The following is a 14,896-nucleotide window of genomic DNA, read 5'->3' as shown; positions in this document are numbered from 1 at the left end:
AAATTTAGAGAAAAGCAGGAGTGCAGTGAGGGGAGGGGCGGGAGGAGGAACGAGCACAGACCCTGTTCATGACAGGCGCCATCCCTGGCATCCAGGCTCGATTGCTCTTCCTTGGAAAGTGGAGTCATTGTGGATCAGAGAAAATACACCCTGGCCAAGGAAAACATGGACACAGTACAGGAATCCAGGCAAGGACAGATGTATGCACCATCCAGGAAAGGCCTGTACACGTGGCTTCAGTGGCCCCGCATGCTTTCCTTTGTTGGGGCTTGGTCAATATATGAGGATCCAAAGAGGTCAGTGACTTCTTTCCGGACAAGGAGTGGTTTATATGATTTCCCTGCGGTTTCTGGAAGTTCAGGATTGGGGATTCTTGCACCAAAATATCTCCCAACAGGATCTGGTTTATGGTCTCTCAGAAAAGGATGCTCTGCAAAGATCAGTGGGCAAAACACTCAGATTTTTGTTGTGTTTTGGTTTGGTTTTTGAGACAGGGTTTCTCTGTATAGCCGTTTATATCTGGAACTCGCTCCGTAGATCAGGCTATCCTCAAACTCAGAGATTCTGCCTGTTTCTGGATCACTGAGATTAAAGATGTGCACTACCAAGACCTGGGGACAGACATTGTTGTTGTTGTTCATTTTGTGTTGTGTTGTTTTGCTTTGCTTTTTTTTTTTTTTTAATGAAAAGAAAAGGAAGGTGGGGAGCTTGGAAGCAAGAGAGGAATGACATTGCTAAGTCTAGAGCCTTAGCCTGTGGAACCATTTAGAATGCCCTTATTCATTATTTTAGACAGTCAGCCTGTTTGGTTTCTGTGGGCCTGGGATATGCCCACATGTCCCTTGGTTATCTCTACGTGGTCTCTTTAATGCTGCATATAACACTGTACTCTTTTATATTTATAAATGTACACATTTACTAATTTTACAGTATACCTGGCATAGAAACTCACCTGGTTGAATTAAAAAATATATAGTAGTTGCCATAGCGACTTGTCCTTATTAATAGTAGATACGCATGGGTACTGTCTTTGATATTAAAAATAAGATGAAGCTAGGAGTGGTGATGTATGCCCTGAGGGCCAAGACCAGAGGATCTCTAAGTTAAGGCCAGTATGGGCCACATAGTGAATTTAAAGACATCCTGGGATATGTGACAGGGCCCTATTTCTTTCTTTCTATGTATGTATCCATTTGGCAGAAACCACATTATTATCCAGTTTACACACAGATGGTTTCATTCATAAGTTCAAGGCCACCCTGGGGATACGACTCAGCGGTATAGAATCTGTGCTCAGTATGCGCAAGGTCCTGGGTTTCAGTTCTCAGCTTTACATGCACAGAGAGAGAGAGAGAGAGAGAGAGAGAGAGAGAGAGAGAGAGACAGAGACAGAGAGAGAGAGACAGAGAGAGACAGAGAGAGACAGAGACAGAGAGAGACAGAGACAGAGAGAGACAGAGACAGAGAGAGACAGAGACAAAGAGAGACAGAGAGAGACAGAGAGACAGAGAGAGAGACAGAGACAGAGACACAGACAGAGAGAGAGAGAGACAGACAGAGATAGAGACAGAGACACAGACAGACAGAAACAAAGAGACCGAGAGGAGAGAGAGCGGTATACACAGCACACACAATTCAAGGCCCATAGTCAGGATGCTGGGATCTGGAGAGGTACAGCACCTAGCGAAGGAGTTCCAGTCACACTGCAGCTGCCTGGCTCACCTCGCCTGTAACAGAATCCAGTCTGAGCACCAAGCTCCAGTTCTGTGAATAAGAAAGTAGCCCTGAATGGTCTCACCTTTCAAGGGACTATTCTAGGTGAGACATCTTGAACTTAACTCCTTCTTCACTGTTTCTCTTTAGTGCTCTGGCCTTCCTGGGGAAAGGAAGTGGGCAGAACCTGAGTCTACAAAAATATCACAAGGGCACTGGAAGCTTTAGTGTTGAGTCTCGGTTTAGCCATTGTTGTTAGCTATAGGCAAATTCCCCTTCCTGAGAGACAACCCCGTAGAAGTGCTGCTTTCTCTGATACTTTAAAAGGCCATTTCACTGAGTAGCGGGTGACATCATGGAAACGGATTGGAGTCGGACAGCTCTGGCTCATTGTTCAACAAATATTTATTTAGCGTTGCTATATGCCAAACACTCTTCTTGGTGCCAGAGAAACTGTCTTTGAAGCTCGTGCGTGTGCGTGCGTGTGTGTGTGTGTGTGTGTGTGTGTGTGTGTGTTCCAGTATAGTCTTTAGGAAAATCACTTAGCTTGCTTTTATCCATCTACCAGATAGATAAAAATATTATTATAGTAACATCTCAAGATTTGATGTTAACATTGAACATGACACATCAAACGGCAGACCTGTCTGCTTACATTTTTAATGTGACTTTGTTCACAGTAGCCAAATCGGAATCAGCTAGGTGTCCATCGACAGATAAACAGTCAGAGAAGGCGAGGTAGATACATATACAGAATAAAGTACTTATCTGTGAAGACGTACAAAGCTGTGTCATATGCAGGGAATTGAGTGGAACTGGAAATCATCGTGTTAAATGAAACAAGCCAGACGCGGAATAACAGACACTACACGTTCTCTCAATTTTTGGTTTTTAAAAAAATCAAGACATGAAAGGAGAAGGCAACCAGAGCTTCCAGGGACTAAGCTACTACCTAAAGACTATACATGGACTGACCCTGGACTCTGACCTCATAGGTAGCATTGAATATCCTAGTAAGAGCACCAGTGGAAGGGGAAGCCCTGGGTCCTGCTAAGACTGAACGTGATTGTTGCGGGGAGGGCGGCAATGGGGGGAGGATGGGGAGGGGAACACCCATAAAGAAGGGGAGGGGGAGGGATTAGGGGGATGTTGGCCTGTAAACCGGGAAAGGGAATAACACTCGAAATGTAAATAAGAAATACTCAAGTTAAAAAATAAAATAAAATTAAAAAAAAAAAAAAAGAAAGGAGAAGGCAGACTGTCTGAGGACAAGAAAAGTACCAGCAGGAGGGGGAAGGAGAGGCAAGAAGGGTAATGGATGAATAAGAATAAATGTAATAAAAACATCATACATATGTGCAAAAATGTCATATCAAAGCCTGTTATTTTGTACAATGAACACACAGTAATAATTTTGTTTTATAAAAGATTAGGCATGCTAGGTATGTTTCCTGTAATCATATCTCCTCAGGATTGGAAGCTGAAGGATTAGGAGTTTAAGGCCAGTCTAGGCTACATGAGGGTCTGTCTCAAGGGAGGAAAAGAAAGTCAGGTGTTGGTGGAATACACCTTTAGTCCCATCACTCAGGAGGCAGAGGCAGGCAGATTTCAAGGCCAGCCTGACCTATGGGGTGAGTTCCAGGACAGTAGGGCTACACAGAGAAACTGTCTTGAAAAAACAACCATGAAGAAGAAGGAGGAGGAGGAGGAGGAGGAGGAGGAGGAAGGAAGAAGAAAATGAAGAGGAAGAAAGGAAGAAAGAAAGGAAGAGAGAAAGAAAGAAAGAACAGATTAGACACAATAGCCTTTAAAGCACCTGTTTCCATTAAGGGCTCAATTAATGCTAAATAAATAAATAAAATGTAAATATCACTACAGGACAAAGCGCTCTTTCAGTTGTAGAATTTTACTTAGATATGTGAATTCTTCTTCATTTGTCCTCTATACTGTGTGGCTTTGAAACCGTGGACAGCACAAAGTTGCAGCATTTAGACATTTCTTTGTTTTTGTTTCCTTTAAGAGCAGCCTTATTTATCAAACAAATACCTTCTGAGCTGCTCTTCTGCATTCAGTGCTAGGCTGGCCCTAGGTAGGCGGGGATACATGAGACCTTGCAGGCTTTGCTGAGGATCAGAAAAGCAAGAGGTTGGGCTTCACTAAGCTCCTCACCTGTGGGACTTTCCCTTCTAGGCTTGACGCTGAGTGCTGACACCCTATCACACACAAACGCACCCCAAAAAGGAAAAGAAAAAGAAAGAAGAAAAGAAAGAAGCCTTGCACTTGGCAAGCTGGTAGAGTGAAGTCCTCCTGGAGACCTCTGTGTGGCTCAGTAGACAACCCCTTAGCAGCCTCAGTCTCCTTGAGAGGAAACAGATGGCGGAACACCTGCTTCCTGCGGCTGCCCCAGAGGTAAAATTTCAATCTATCAATCTCATTTGCAAGCAGAGAAAACCCACCAGGTTATTTACTCTACCCAGCCATGTGACGAGCTGTCACAGATATTTTAGAGGATATAAATAAAAATAAGAAAGTGTCCCAGGAGACACAAGTCACTAGAGGACACAATACCTACCCACAAGGTGAAGTGTGCTCATTTGCATACTCAAGGAAAAGCTGCCCAGGAACCAGGGGCTTTGGGCAATTTCACCGAGGGTTGGGTTTACTGACTAAGAGGATTAAGACAGGAAAACATCCACTGAACACCTACTGTATACAACCGTTGATCACCGTTGACATCTGTGCTGATGTCGTCTCGAGCTATTAAAGGTGAAGTTTCATCTTCAGGTGACTGATCAGGCGAAACAGCTCAAAGAACAGTTATACACACAGGGAATCAAAGTCATGACGGATCAGTGCCAGGGATAGCAGACCGATCATGGAGGATGAAGGTAGGGTGGGAGTGAGGTTGGGTCGGGGTGGATAGCTGCCCCTGGAGTGTGGCAGCAGGCTTCACAGAGGTGGTGGCATTCTAATTGAGAAGAAACATGTAAAATAGGTTGTGACCAGCTAAGCAGGGATATGGATGGTAGGGACTGAGGCTGCAGGATCTGGAAAAAGCCCACAGCTTTCATTTTAACCAAGAAGCCTGATTTCCCTTTGGTAAGGCACACAGGACTCAAGGTGTTCAGTCATAGTACATCAGGGCCTGATCATACTTCCTTGTATGGAGGAAGGGTTTCTATTCTGCTCCACAGTCTGTTGGGGTAACAGCTAGTCTTAACGTTGAAACTTGGCTTGTTTTGCACAGATGGGATTCAGGAGGAAGATAGAGTTACACACAGAGTCTCTCTCTGTCCCAGGACTGGGAGTGATGCGAAGCTATCTTCGTGTACTTTCTTCTTTCCGTGGGAAGGACTTTGGAGTTGATGTTGGTTAGATGCTGGTAAACTTCTGGTCTGAATTGTGGCCCTAGGCTCAGGGTTTGAGTGCTCAGTCCCCGGCTTGTGGCCGGCACTATTTCAAAGGCGATGGAGTCTTTGGAGGGAGGAGGACCGGCTGAAGTAGGTCACAAGGGATAGGCCTCTGGAGGTTATAGCTGCTTCTGCTTCTGGTCTGTGGTCAGCCTCCTGCTCTGAGGCCTTTCGAGCGTCTGCCTCCAGAGAGCTGCTCCTTCAGTGTGCGTCGCCTTCTTCCCATGGTAGACCGACATTCCTCCAAACCTGTGAGTCAGAAGGAATCCTCCCTCCGTTCCACTGCTCCCATCAGGTTATTTGACCGCTTTTGTTATGGAGACACAAAGCAACACAGATATGAAGCTGTGGAGACCAATAATCAGAAGTTCAAATCCCAGGTCTCCCTTTACTAGCTGGTTGTTTTGTATAGACTCTTCACTGCAGTTTCAACTGTGGGCTTGAACCCAGTCATGAAATGTGGGCCACCATTCTAAGTTTGGGGCCCACTAAGTAAAAATCAGAGAGGGTATTTTTGCCCTTGTATTTATTGTGTAAACAGGGGATAGTCATTGGTCACTCCCTACCCCCAGCGTTAAGACCAACCCAAGTGGGCTCTTTGCCTCCATTGCCTGATTCAACTAGCACCCCTGATCATTGGGGAAGCTGTAATAGCCTTGCAGTAAATGTCATATGCAGCGCCCCCCACCCCTGCATTTTGGAGGGCTGTGATTATATTCAGAAAATACCCTGTTTCTGAAACAGCTGAGCTTATGCACAGGTAGGTTCTGAACCTACAATAATAATCACTAATATTAATTAAGAATGCTTTTATACGGTAAGTACTATTCCAAGCACTATGTTTTAAATGAACCTATTCACACTTTAAAAAAAAAAGATTTATTTTACTTTTAACCATGTGCATCTGTGTGCACCTGTGTGAATCTATGCCACACATGTATAGGTGCCTGAGGAGAAAAGAGGTATCCGGTTCCTCAAAGCTGGAGTCACAGGTAGCTGTAAGCCACAGAATGTGGCTGCTGGGAATTGAGCTCAGGTCCTCTGGAAACCACGGAGTCACACCTCCAGATTCCTGACTTGCTTACTCTTACAGAGGTCCTGTGAGGTGAGTAGCAACATCTCCATTTTGTTTTCAGTGCTGGGCACAGAACCCAGTGCACACTAAGCACCTACTCTCCGGCTGAGTGCCTACCCTCTTGCTTCCATTTTAGGGTGAGGAACTAGAGGCACAGAGGGAAATGGCTTACCCACCAGTCAGAGCTAATCCCTCTCTCTCTACCTAGGCTGTGCACTCAGCGTTTCTGCCGAGAAAGGACCACCATAAGCCGTGGTCTTTTAAAACCCTTATAACAATAACATTTTGTGTTCTAATTATAAAACTAAGCCACGGCTGGACTTTTTTAAAATAGAGATAGGAGTAAGGAAGTCAAAATTATTTGTATTTTTATCACCTGGTGATAATGTTTATTAACATTTGGGCCCATTTCCTTTAAGAAGTTAAATTACATATATAATTTTCTTTCCATGCACCATAGCACCACATGTGACTTTTAAAAATTAATGCTACAATTTGAGCATTTCCCCATGTTACTAAATATTCTTAGAACCAAAGATTTCCATGCCTGCAAATATTCCAGTTATTCAGAGCTACCATAATTTATTCTAAAAAACCCCATAATGTGGGCCGTTAAGTTGTTCCCAACATTCCTGGGGCTTTTGTGGGGGTCCTTGATGGCTCCTTAGCTGGGCTCCCTTAGGAGCCAACCAGGATGTTTTCATCCCAGCAGCTGACCTACATCTCTCTGCTATGTAGGTTCACCCCTGGGCACGGGAGTCAGATGAGGGTTTTGAAAAGAATTCCCTACCCCCTCCATGCACTTTTTGTAATGGCATGGTTTTCCATAGCTTTATAAAATGGCACTTATCTTACCAAAAAAGTACAAAATTAAAATGTGTAAGTGGCTGGGGAGTCATCTCACATGCACCAAAGAGGTATCGTGCAACACACACTCACACACACAAACACACACACACACACACACACACACACACTCAAACAGGGCACACAGGTATCGACACAAAAAGATAAAAGAAGTAAACAAAAGAAGACAAAAGAGTAAACAAGCAGGACCTGGAGGCAACACCTGCAATCCCAGCAGAGGAGAGACTGAGGCAGAAGGACCAGGAGTTCATAGCCTGGGTTAGTTACATCATGAGACTCTGTCTCCACAAACAATGAAAGGGGAAGAAGAGAAAGAGAAAGAAGAGGAGGAGAAAGAAGAGGCAATGGAAGAAGAGGAGGGGAAAAAGGAGACAAAACAAAAACTTGACCTACCACCATCACCAAAATAAAGTATGAACAACCAAAAGCCTTACCTCCATCACTCCATCGTATCTTCCCTCAGTGCACTCTACCTTGGCTTTGTGTCTCCTGTTAATAAGTGTAGTTCTTCCTTCCAAATGGTAGCAGGTCTCTGCCCAAGCCCGACAACCACTGTGAGCTCATGATTGTATGACACAAAGTTCTTTTCATCTGTTTTCCCTCTTCCCCAGACCGATGTCCTACTTTTGGAGAGGTGGCAGCCACTTCATCTGCTCGAGACGGCCTTCTGCTTGGGGAACAACGTTGGTGCTTCCCAAGAAGGGTATATGTGCAAATAGGAAATAATCTGGACATTTTACAAATGGAAATAAATTATCTTTTGTCAAAAAGCATTTCCTTCTCTCTCTACCCTCTACCTCCTTTCTCCTTCCTTCCTTCCTTCCTTCCTTTCTTTCTTTCTTTCTTTCTTTCTTTCTTTCTTTCTTTCTTTCTTTTTTGTGGCGTGTGTGTGTGTGTGGACCCTACCTGCCCTTTGGGGTTGGAGGTGAGATGGTGCAGAATCAATGACACAGACTCCAGGAGCAGCTGAGAAACACTGCAGCAAGCTCCTTTAATTCTTTAATGCCACATGTACCCCATTGGTCCCAAGAAAGCATCTCTTTAAATAGCAGTTTTCAATTGGTTGCCACTGTCTGTGTCAGCAATCCTTGGTTTCTCAGACAGTCCTCAAATAGGTCCTCTTGCTGGAGATACCTTCGTGTGTGTCTATGTATGTATGTGTGTATTTATATATGTACATGTGTCTATGTATGTGTGCATGTATGTGTATGTGTGTATTGTATGTATGTGGGTCTATGTATGTGAATATGTATGTCTCTCTCTGTGTGTCTGTGTGTATGATGTGTGCAGGAGCACATGTAGAGGGCAGAAAAGGACATCAAGCTGCACACTTAGCTTTAATCTTTTTATTTGTTAGCTTTATTTAATTAGTATGAGTATTTTGTCTACATGAATATGTGTGCACCATGTGCTCAAGGGGGCCCTAGAACCATAGTTACAGACAGTGGTAAGATGCCAAGTGGGTGCTGGGAATAGACCCTGGTCCTCTGAAAGAGCAACAAGTGCTCTTAACCACTGAGCCATCTCTCCCGCACATCTCCACTCAACTTTGAATGCAACCTAAGATTCAGTCGTTTTTGTGTTCTCAAGCTGCCCAGGGATGTTCCCCCTAACTACTACTCTGCTCTTCAGAAGGATCACAGTGAGTTCAAGGCCAGCCTTGGACACAGTGAAATCCTGTCTCAAACACACACACACACACACGCACGCACGCACGCACGCACGCACGCACGCACGCTTCTGCCTTTTCAGGATGTATTTCTACTTCCGTCTACATTATTCCTAACTTTTCCAAGAAGGAGGATCAAAGACTAACCCCAAGTCCATCTTTACTTATTTTTATTTTGGTTTTTGAAATGGGGGTCTCAACTGAAACCCAGGCTTCCCTTAGACTCACCTGCCTCAGCCTTTTGAGTGATATGGTCAGCACACCGGGCTCATGTTGAATGACTGTGTTAGAAATCAGTCAGTGCAGATCTCAGAGCCTCTCTGGTCTTCCCAGACATTTACAAGGGGACCCAATGCTCATACTGTTTCACTGTCCCTCTGGTAAGACACAAGCGGCAAACATATCAAAGTGTCTCCTTGCTTTGTAATAAAACTACTCTGGAAAAGAGTAAAAATAAAAAAAAAAATTTCAAGTGTCTTTCTGAGCTGCTTGATGATGGTTGGGGGGTTGAACTCTGGCCCTCTGCAGGGGCAGTGCGTGAGCCATCAGGGCAGTGCGTGAGCCATCGCTCTAGTCCTTGAGGACGTTGTCTTTGAATAACAGAAACGGTTTTGCTCAACTCTGTGTTTCTGTTTTGTTCTTTTCTGGTCACACAGCCTCCCAAATTGCTTGATCCTCTTTCTTTTGTGTGACTCTGGAATTTGTCTGCCATTATTTCCCCTGTGCCAATGAAAGGGCTCCCTCACATCAGACCTTCACTAAAAACCTTTCTGGCTTTGGTGTATCTGAAGAAGTCGTCTAAAAGACATTCTCACTCCGACAGCATCCCAACGTTCAGTTTCTTTTGTTTTCCCTTCTGTTCTTTAAGGGTGTGGCTTCACTGCCATTCTGGGCGGCCTGGCCTTTACTCTCTTATCTTTACTCACCCCATACATAACTGTTTTTCCACAGCTAGTTTTAAGATTTTCGCCTTATCATTGGTTTTGGATCATTTTTAATGTACATTTCTTTTATATTTTAGTATACATTTCTTGATTCTTCTGCCTGAGTTTGTGGACTTCTTAGATCTATAGGCAGAGACATTTTTAATCAAATGTTTTCAGTTCTCTCTCTCTCTCTCTCTCTCTCTCTCTCTCTCTCTCTCTCTCTCTCCTGTTAAGGCTTAAATTCTGTCTTTCTAAAATGTATGTGCTAAAGGTAATTCCCAGCAAGACTATTGAAGATGGGGTCTTTAAAGAAGCAATTATGGTTAGAACTGGCAAGATTGCTCAGTGGATAGAGACCCTGCTACCAAGCCTGATGGGCTGAGGGTCCAGGGAAGGAGCAGGATAGGCTGCAAAGTGGATTACAAAGCCAAAGGGCCACAGGCTTCATTACGTTGGCCACGGTGCTGGGTCTCAGAGTTCTGTACAAACTGTTCTGTCCTTTGTCTCCTATGTAGGCTGAAGAGGCCTAGGAAGACACAGCAAGTGAGCTGTTACTTTCCTACTGATAAGATAGAGATAAATGGAAACAAAAAATGTAGGAAGAGGCTTGGCTGGTTCAGTACTAAATGCTTACTTAACCTGCGTATGAGAGGCTCTGGATTCAACCCCAAGCATTGAATGAATGAATGAATGAATGAATATCAAATCACAGTTTTCTTTCTTTATAATTTGATTAATTAGAAATTAATTAATTAGCCAGGCATGCTTGTACATACCTTTAAACCCAGCACTTGGGAGGCAAAGACAGACAGATCTCTGGGCTTGAGGCCAGCCTGGTCTGTAGAACGAGTTCTAAGTCAGCCAGGGCTACACAGAGAAACCCTGTCTCAAAAAAAACAAAAACAAAAGAAACGAATCAACTAATTAATTTGAATGTGTGCAGTTGGATTCATGTAGACCTATTCACATGTGTGTGAGTGGATATATGTATTCAAATGCATGTCCACATGTATGTTCATGTATGACGCTAGGTGTCTTCTTCCATTATTCTCCAACTTAAATATTGAGACAGGGTCTCTCACCTAAACCCATAGCTCACAATTTGGCCTGCTTGTCCCAGAATGCCGCGTATCCACTTCTAAAGAGGGCTGGGATTACAAGCAGGCTGTCACATCCACCTGACATTTACCTGTGTTCTGATGAGACAAACTTCACACCACAGCCATTTTCATGGAACTATTTCTCCAGCCCCTAGCTGTTGTTTTGGTTTGGCTCTGAAATGAAAAGAAAGCAAAACAAGCCCTAAGTGTATAAAATGTATATAACTGAGGGTGAAGGGTAAAACTTGATGAATTTGAGGAGATAGACAGAGGCCGTTGTACTCCAGCTGCTGTTCTCTGCGTTAGTGACTATATCAAAAGTAACAGGGGAAAAGAGCTGCTGTTAGAGAAAGTGAGTGAGACCACCTCGGGTCCCATCAACTGCTCTTCTCAGAGCACACCCACCTTTTGTGTACAGTGGGTCTGCCAGGAAGGAGGAAAAGCCATCACTGCGGTGGGCAGGAGCTCATCATAGTCAGTCATGAAGTACAGATGAATGGCTTCTCCAAGAAAGCATCCAGATTACCTTGTTTCAAGGGCTTCGTACTCTGAAGGTACTTCACAATACAATAGCAGAAGAACCACCATCTTTAATCTGTCATCAGAGATTCAAGCATCGTGATCATCCCACTGGTTTGTTGGGTTTCTAACAGAGGCTGTCTTGGGGTTTTACTGCTATGAACAGACATCATGACCAAGGCAAGTCTTATAGAGGACAACATTTAATTGGAGCTGGCTTACAGGTTCAGAGATTCAGTTCATTATCATCAAGGCGGGAACATGGCAGTATCCAGGCAGGCATGGTACAGACAGAACTGAGAGTCCTACATCTTCATCTGAAGGCTGCTAGTGGAAGACTGACCTCCAGGCAGCTAGAACTAGGATATTAAAGCCCACAACCCACGGTGATACACCTACTCCAACAAGGCCACACCCACTCCAACAAGGCCACCCCCACTCCAACAAGGCCACACCTCCAAATAGAGCCACTCCCTAGGTCAAACCTATACAAACCATCACAGAGGCACTCTGAGGATGACCTTAAAGACTCTGTAGGTTATCAGCTGCTCCAAATCCTCAGATCATACTCTTAGTTAGCCTTTAAACATTTTACTGTATGTCAGTCATAACTCAATAATGTTTTGTTGTTGTTTTTTTAAGGAACATTCTTTTTTATTGGCTATTTTTATTTCCCTGGCTGAGATCATAAAAGCTACTATTGATAACATATTAATAAATAATATACATTATGTTGATAATATAAATTATTGATTCATATATTACATATAACCTATAATATATTATATAATCATTAATATATATTAATCATCAATTGGCAAGTGTTTGGTTTGGAATACTCTACATTGCCTGCTTTTTTTTTTTTTTTTTTCTTTTGGGCAGGCTAAATATATTAGGTAGAATGGCCTCTCCAGAAGACTGCAGTGGTGAACTGTTTGCTCCAAAAGGTGAAAACTACAGGGTCATTTTAGTTCAGATGAACCAACCCTGCTTTGTATTTTACAGCAAATAGAGGATTGAATGAATCTCAAGCTGTAGATATTTCTCCAGTCTATTTTTAAACACACACTGGCTCTTTCCCAGAAAGAAGAGAAACAAAAATCCACCGGCAGTTGATCTTTACCTTGTTCCACTGAATTTCCTGAGGAGATTTAAAAAAAAAAAAAAGTCTCTGGAAGCAAGAACAGATGGAGCAGCAAGAAGAACACTGCAGAGCAGGAAACTTAACAAAGTGCTTAGGAGAAAACAAAGTGCTCAAAAAGACGTTGTCTTAAAAAAAAACTCATTTGACTGGAGACAAAGTATCAGACGGAGTAAATATTTGCCTTTCTTTGAAGGAACTGGAGATGATAAACACATTACATTGTTTCCCGGGTTGCTCTATCAGGCGCCCATCCTAAGGATTTCCAATCTGAATTGAGCGACTCGGGTAAGGCTTGGAGATCGGATAAAAATGTTGCTCATTAACATTTATTCTCTTTTCCCCGAGCCATGAATCCATTCTTTAGATAACAGAGAAGTTAAATTTAAAACTCTAAACACCCCATGGGGAGGGGGCAGCTAAGCAGATCCCACATTCAGAAGCCATGTTGTTCCCAAAAGTTTTGAAATCTCCATGCATGTGGGTGAGTGGTATGAGAACGTCACCCCACCCTGATTTTGCAATAGGTGAAGTGTGGGAGGTGACCTACCCAGGGGAGGAGGACTCCGAGTGCTGACTTTACTCCCCAGGTCTGTGACTCTCCACTGCAGACTTGCTCCCAGACCATAGGGAGGAGTTGTGACCTCAAACACGAGACACTGCAACCTGTGAAATGGACCAAAAAGCTGTCACTGAGAAAAAAATGCTGGAGGGGAGGCTCTCAAATTCAACAGGGACTCTGCCAAGCAGACACAGTTTCTTTGTTGTGGGGTTTTGGGTTGTTTGTTTTGTTTTGATATCATAAATGACAAATCTGCTTTGAGTTTCAAAAGAAAAGAGATAAATAAGCTTCTATTTTTGTATCAATTGAGGTGTCAGGTTGTAAGGGACCTAAATACCTTCTTAATAAGACAGGGAGGAGGCATGACAAGCTGGTCCTTGGTAAGAAATAAAATACGAAAATGAAGGCCAGTGAGAGCAGAGCCCTCCTCGGGAGGCTGGGAGTACATCTTCCTGTCTGAAGATGTACTATGAATAAAGGGCAGGAAGGTAATGTCTTCTGAGGCCTAATGAACTCGTACAGCACCTTCAGGGTAGTGAGACTGTCTGGAGGCCTTGAGGTGAGCTGAGTGACTAAGAGTGCAGGTCTTCTGATGCCTGGGGCTATTTACAAGCTTAAGGAAGTTGGCAGGAGTCTCAGGACGCTTTCAGAGTTACTTTATTATGTCGCTTTTTCATTTATGATTTTCATTAGGATCCTCTTTAGAATCACCAGATAGATGCCTATGGCTCACAGATGGGGGCATGGGATTAAAAAGCCTAAATGCACTGTCGTAATGAGCCCAGAGAGTTTGGAAACCATCGTGTGGGTGACTTTGAATGTTTGGAATTGCAGGATGATTGCAAAGATGATTATCTGAAAGTGATGGTCAGGCCCAGTTGCAAATGACTGCCTGAAAGAAAATGAGGCTCATGGGAAACCCATGGGAGACCCCCACAAGCTTCAGAAACCAGCTTGGTTTAATTATGTCAGTCACTAACAGAGTGCAGGTGACTTACTTGTTATGATCCTTTGGCGGTCTTGACTCCTTCAGGGATAGCCTGTGATTCTAGATGCCAGGTCTAGCTAGTCACAGCATGGATCAAACAGGTGTCCAGGGCCTCCAAAAGGTTGCAACGGGCCCCTGGCTCTAAAGGCACCGACATCTTCAGGGAATTCTTTGCTGTCTAAGGAGGCCCTCGGAAGGAAGTGACTCTTCTCTGCCACTGGGAAGCACATTATTGGCTTATCTGCCTACCTGCTTTTGTTATCACAAACAGGTATTTTCTCAGCACCTATGTGCCAGGCACTGTGATAGGTGCTATGGAAGAAGCCATCAGACAGGACCCTCATGGAGCTCACATTCCAAAAGGAGTTCAACGTAAGAGTATACATATATAAATACACGTCTTAGACTGTATCTCACAGATCTCACAGAGCCTGAAAAGGCTGGGTGGGGGAGGGGAGTGAGTAATGGTAGAGAACACAGCAGGTGAAGAGAGAGAACAAAGCCACGCACTGACATAGCTGGGGTGTGGCTGAGTCCAGAGAAAATGTTGCTGGGCCAGGGTGGAGGGACAGGAAAGTGACCTTTAATCCTGAGAACACCAGGACACCCCATGGGGGCTTTTAAAGATGAGAGGAGCCCCTGGCTGCAAATGGCTGCCTGAGGGAAAATGGACGAGCCTCATTTCAGCCAGATCACTTCTGACTGCTGTAGGGGAAATGTGTTAGAAAGAGATAAATAGGGGCTGGAGAGATGGCTCAGCGGTTAAGAGCACCCGACTGCTCTTCCAGAGGTCCTGAGTTCAATTCCCAGCAACCACATGGTGGCTCACAACCATCTGTAATGGGATCTGATGTCCTCTTCTGGTGTGTCTGAAGACAACTACAGTGTACTTATAACATAAAAGAATAGGGGTTGGGGATTTAGCT

General features: G+C 44.0%; 1 protein-coding gene across 3 annotated transcripts in view; it reads left to right on the top strand.

Annotated features, from left to right (window-relative positions):
• The window catches only part of Mettl8 (methyltransferase 8, tRNA N3-cytidine), a 130,903-nt gene extending 123,068 nt beyond the window's left edge, over nt 1-7,835 (top strand). For 2 of the 3 annotated variants that reach the window (XM_063284403.1, XM_039106364.2), the window contains exon 10: nt 3,904-7,835. In XM_063284403.1, the coding sequence (XP_063140473.1) occupies nt 3,904-4,013 (110 nt within the window). In that variant the 3' untranslated portion in view covers nt 4,014-7,835. The remainder of the gene's footprint in view (nt 1-3,903) is intronic. The other variant, XR_005502190.2, reaches the window with a different exon arrangement.
• The last annotated feature ends 7,061 nt before the right edge of the window (nt 7,836-14,896 follow it).

The sequence above is a fragment of the Rattus norvegicus genome, chromosome 3, assembly GCF_036323735.1.
Source record: "Rattus norvegicus strain BN/NHsdMcwi chromosome 3, GRCr8, whole genome shotgun sequence".
In the NCBI taxonomy this organism is placed as follows: Eukaryota; Metazoa; Chordata; class Mammalia; order Rodentia; family Muridae; genus Rattus; species Rattus norvegicus.
The sequence above is the reverse complement of the archived record's forward strand: the minus strand, read 5'-3'. Positions and strand labels throughout refer to the sequence as shown.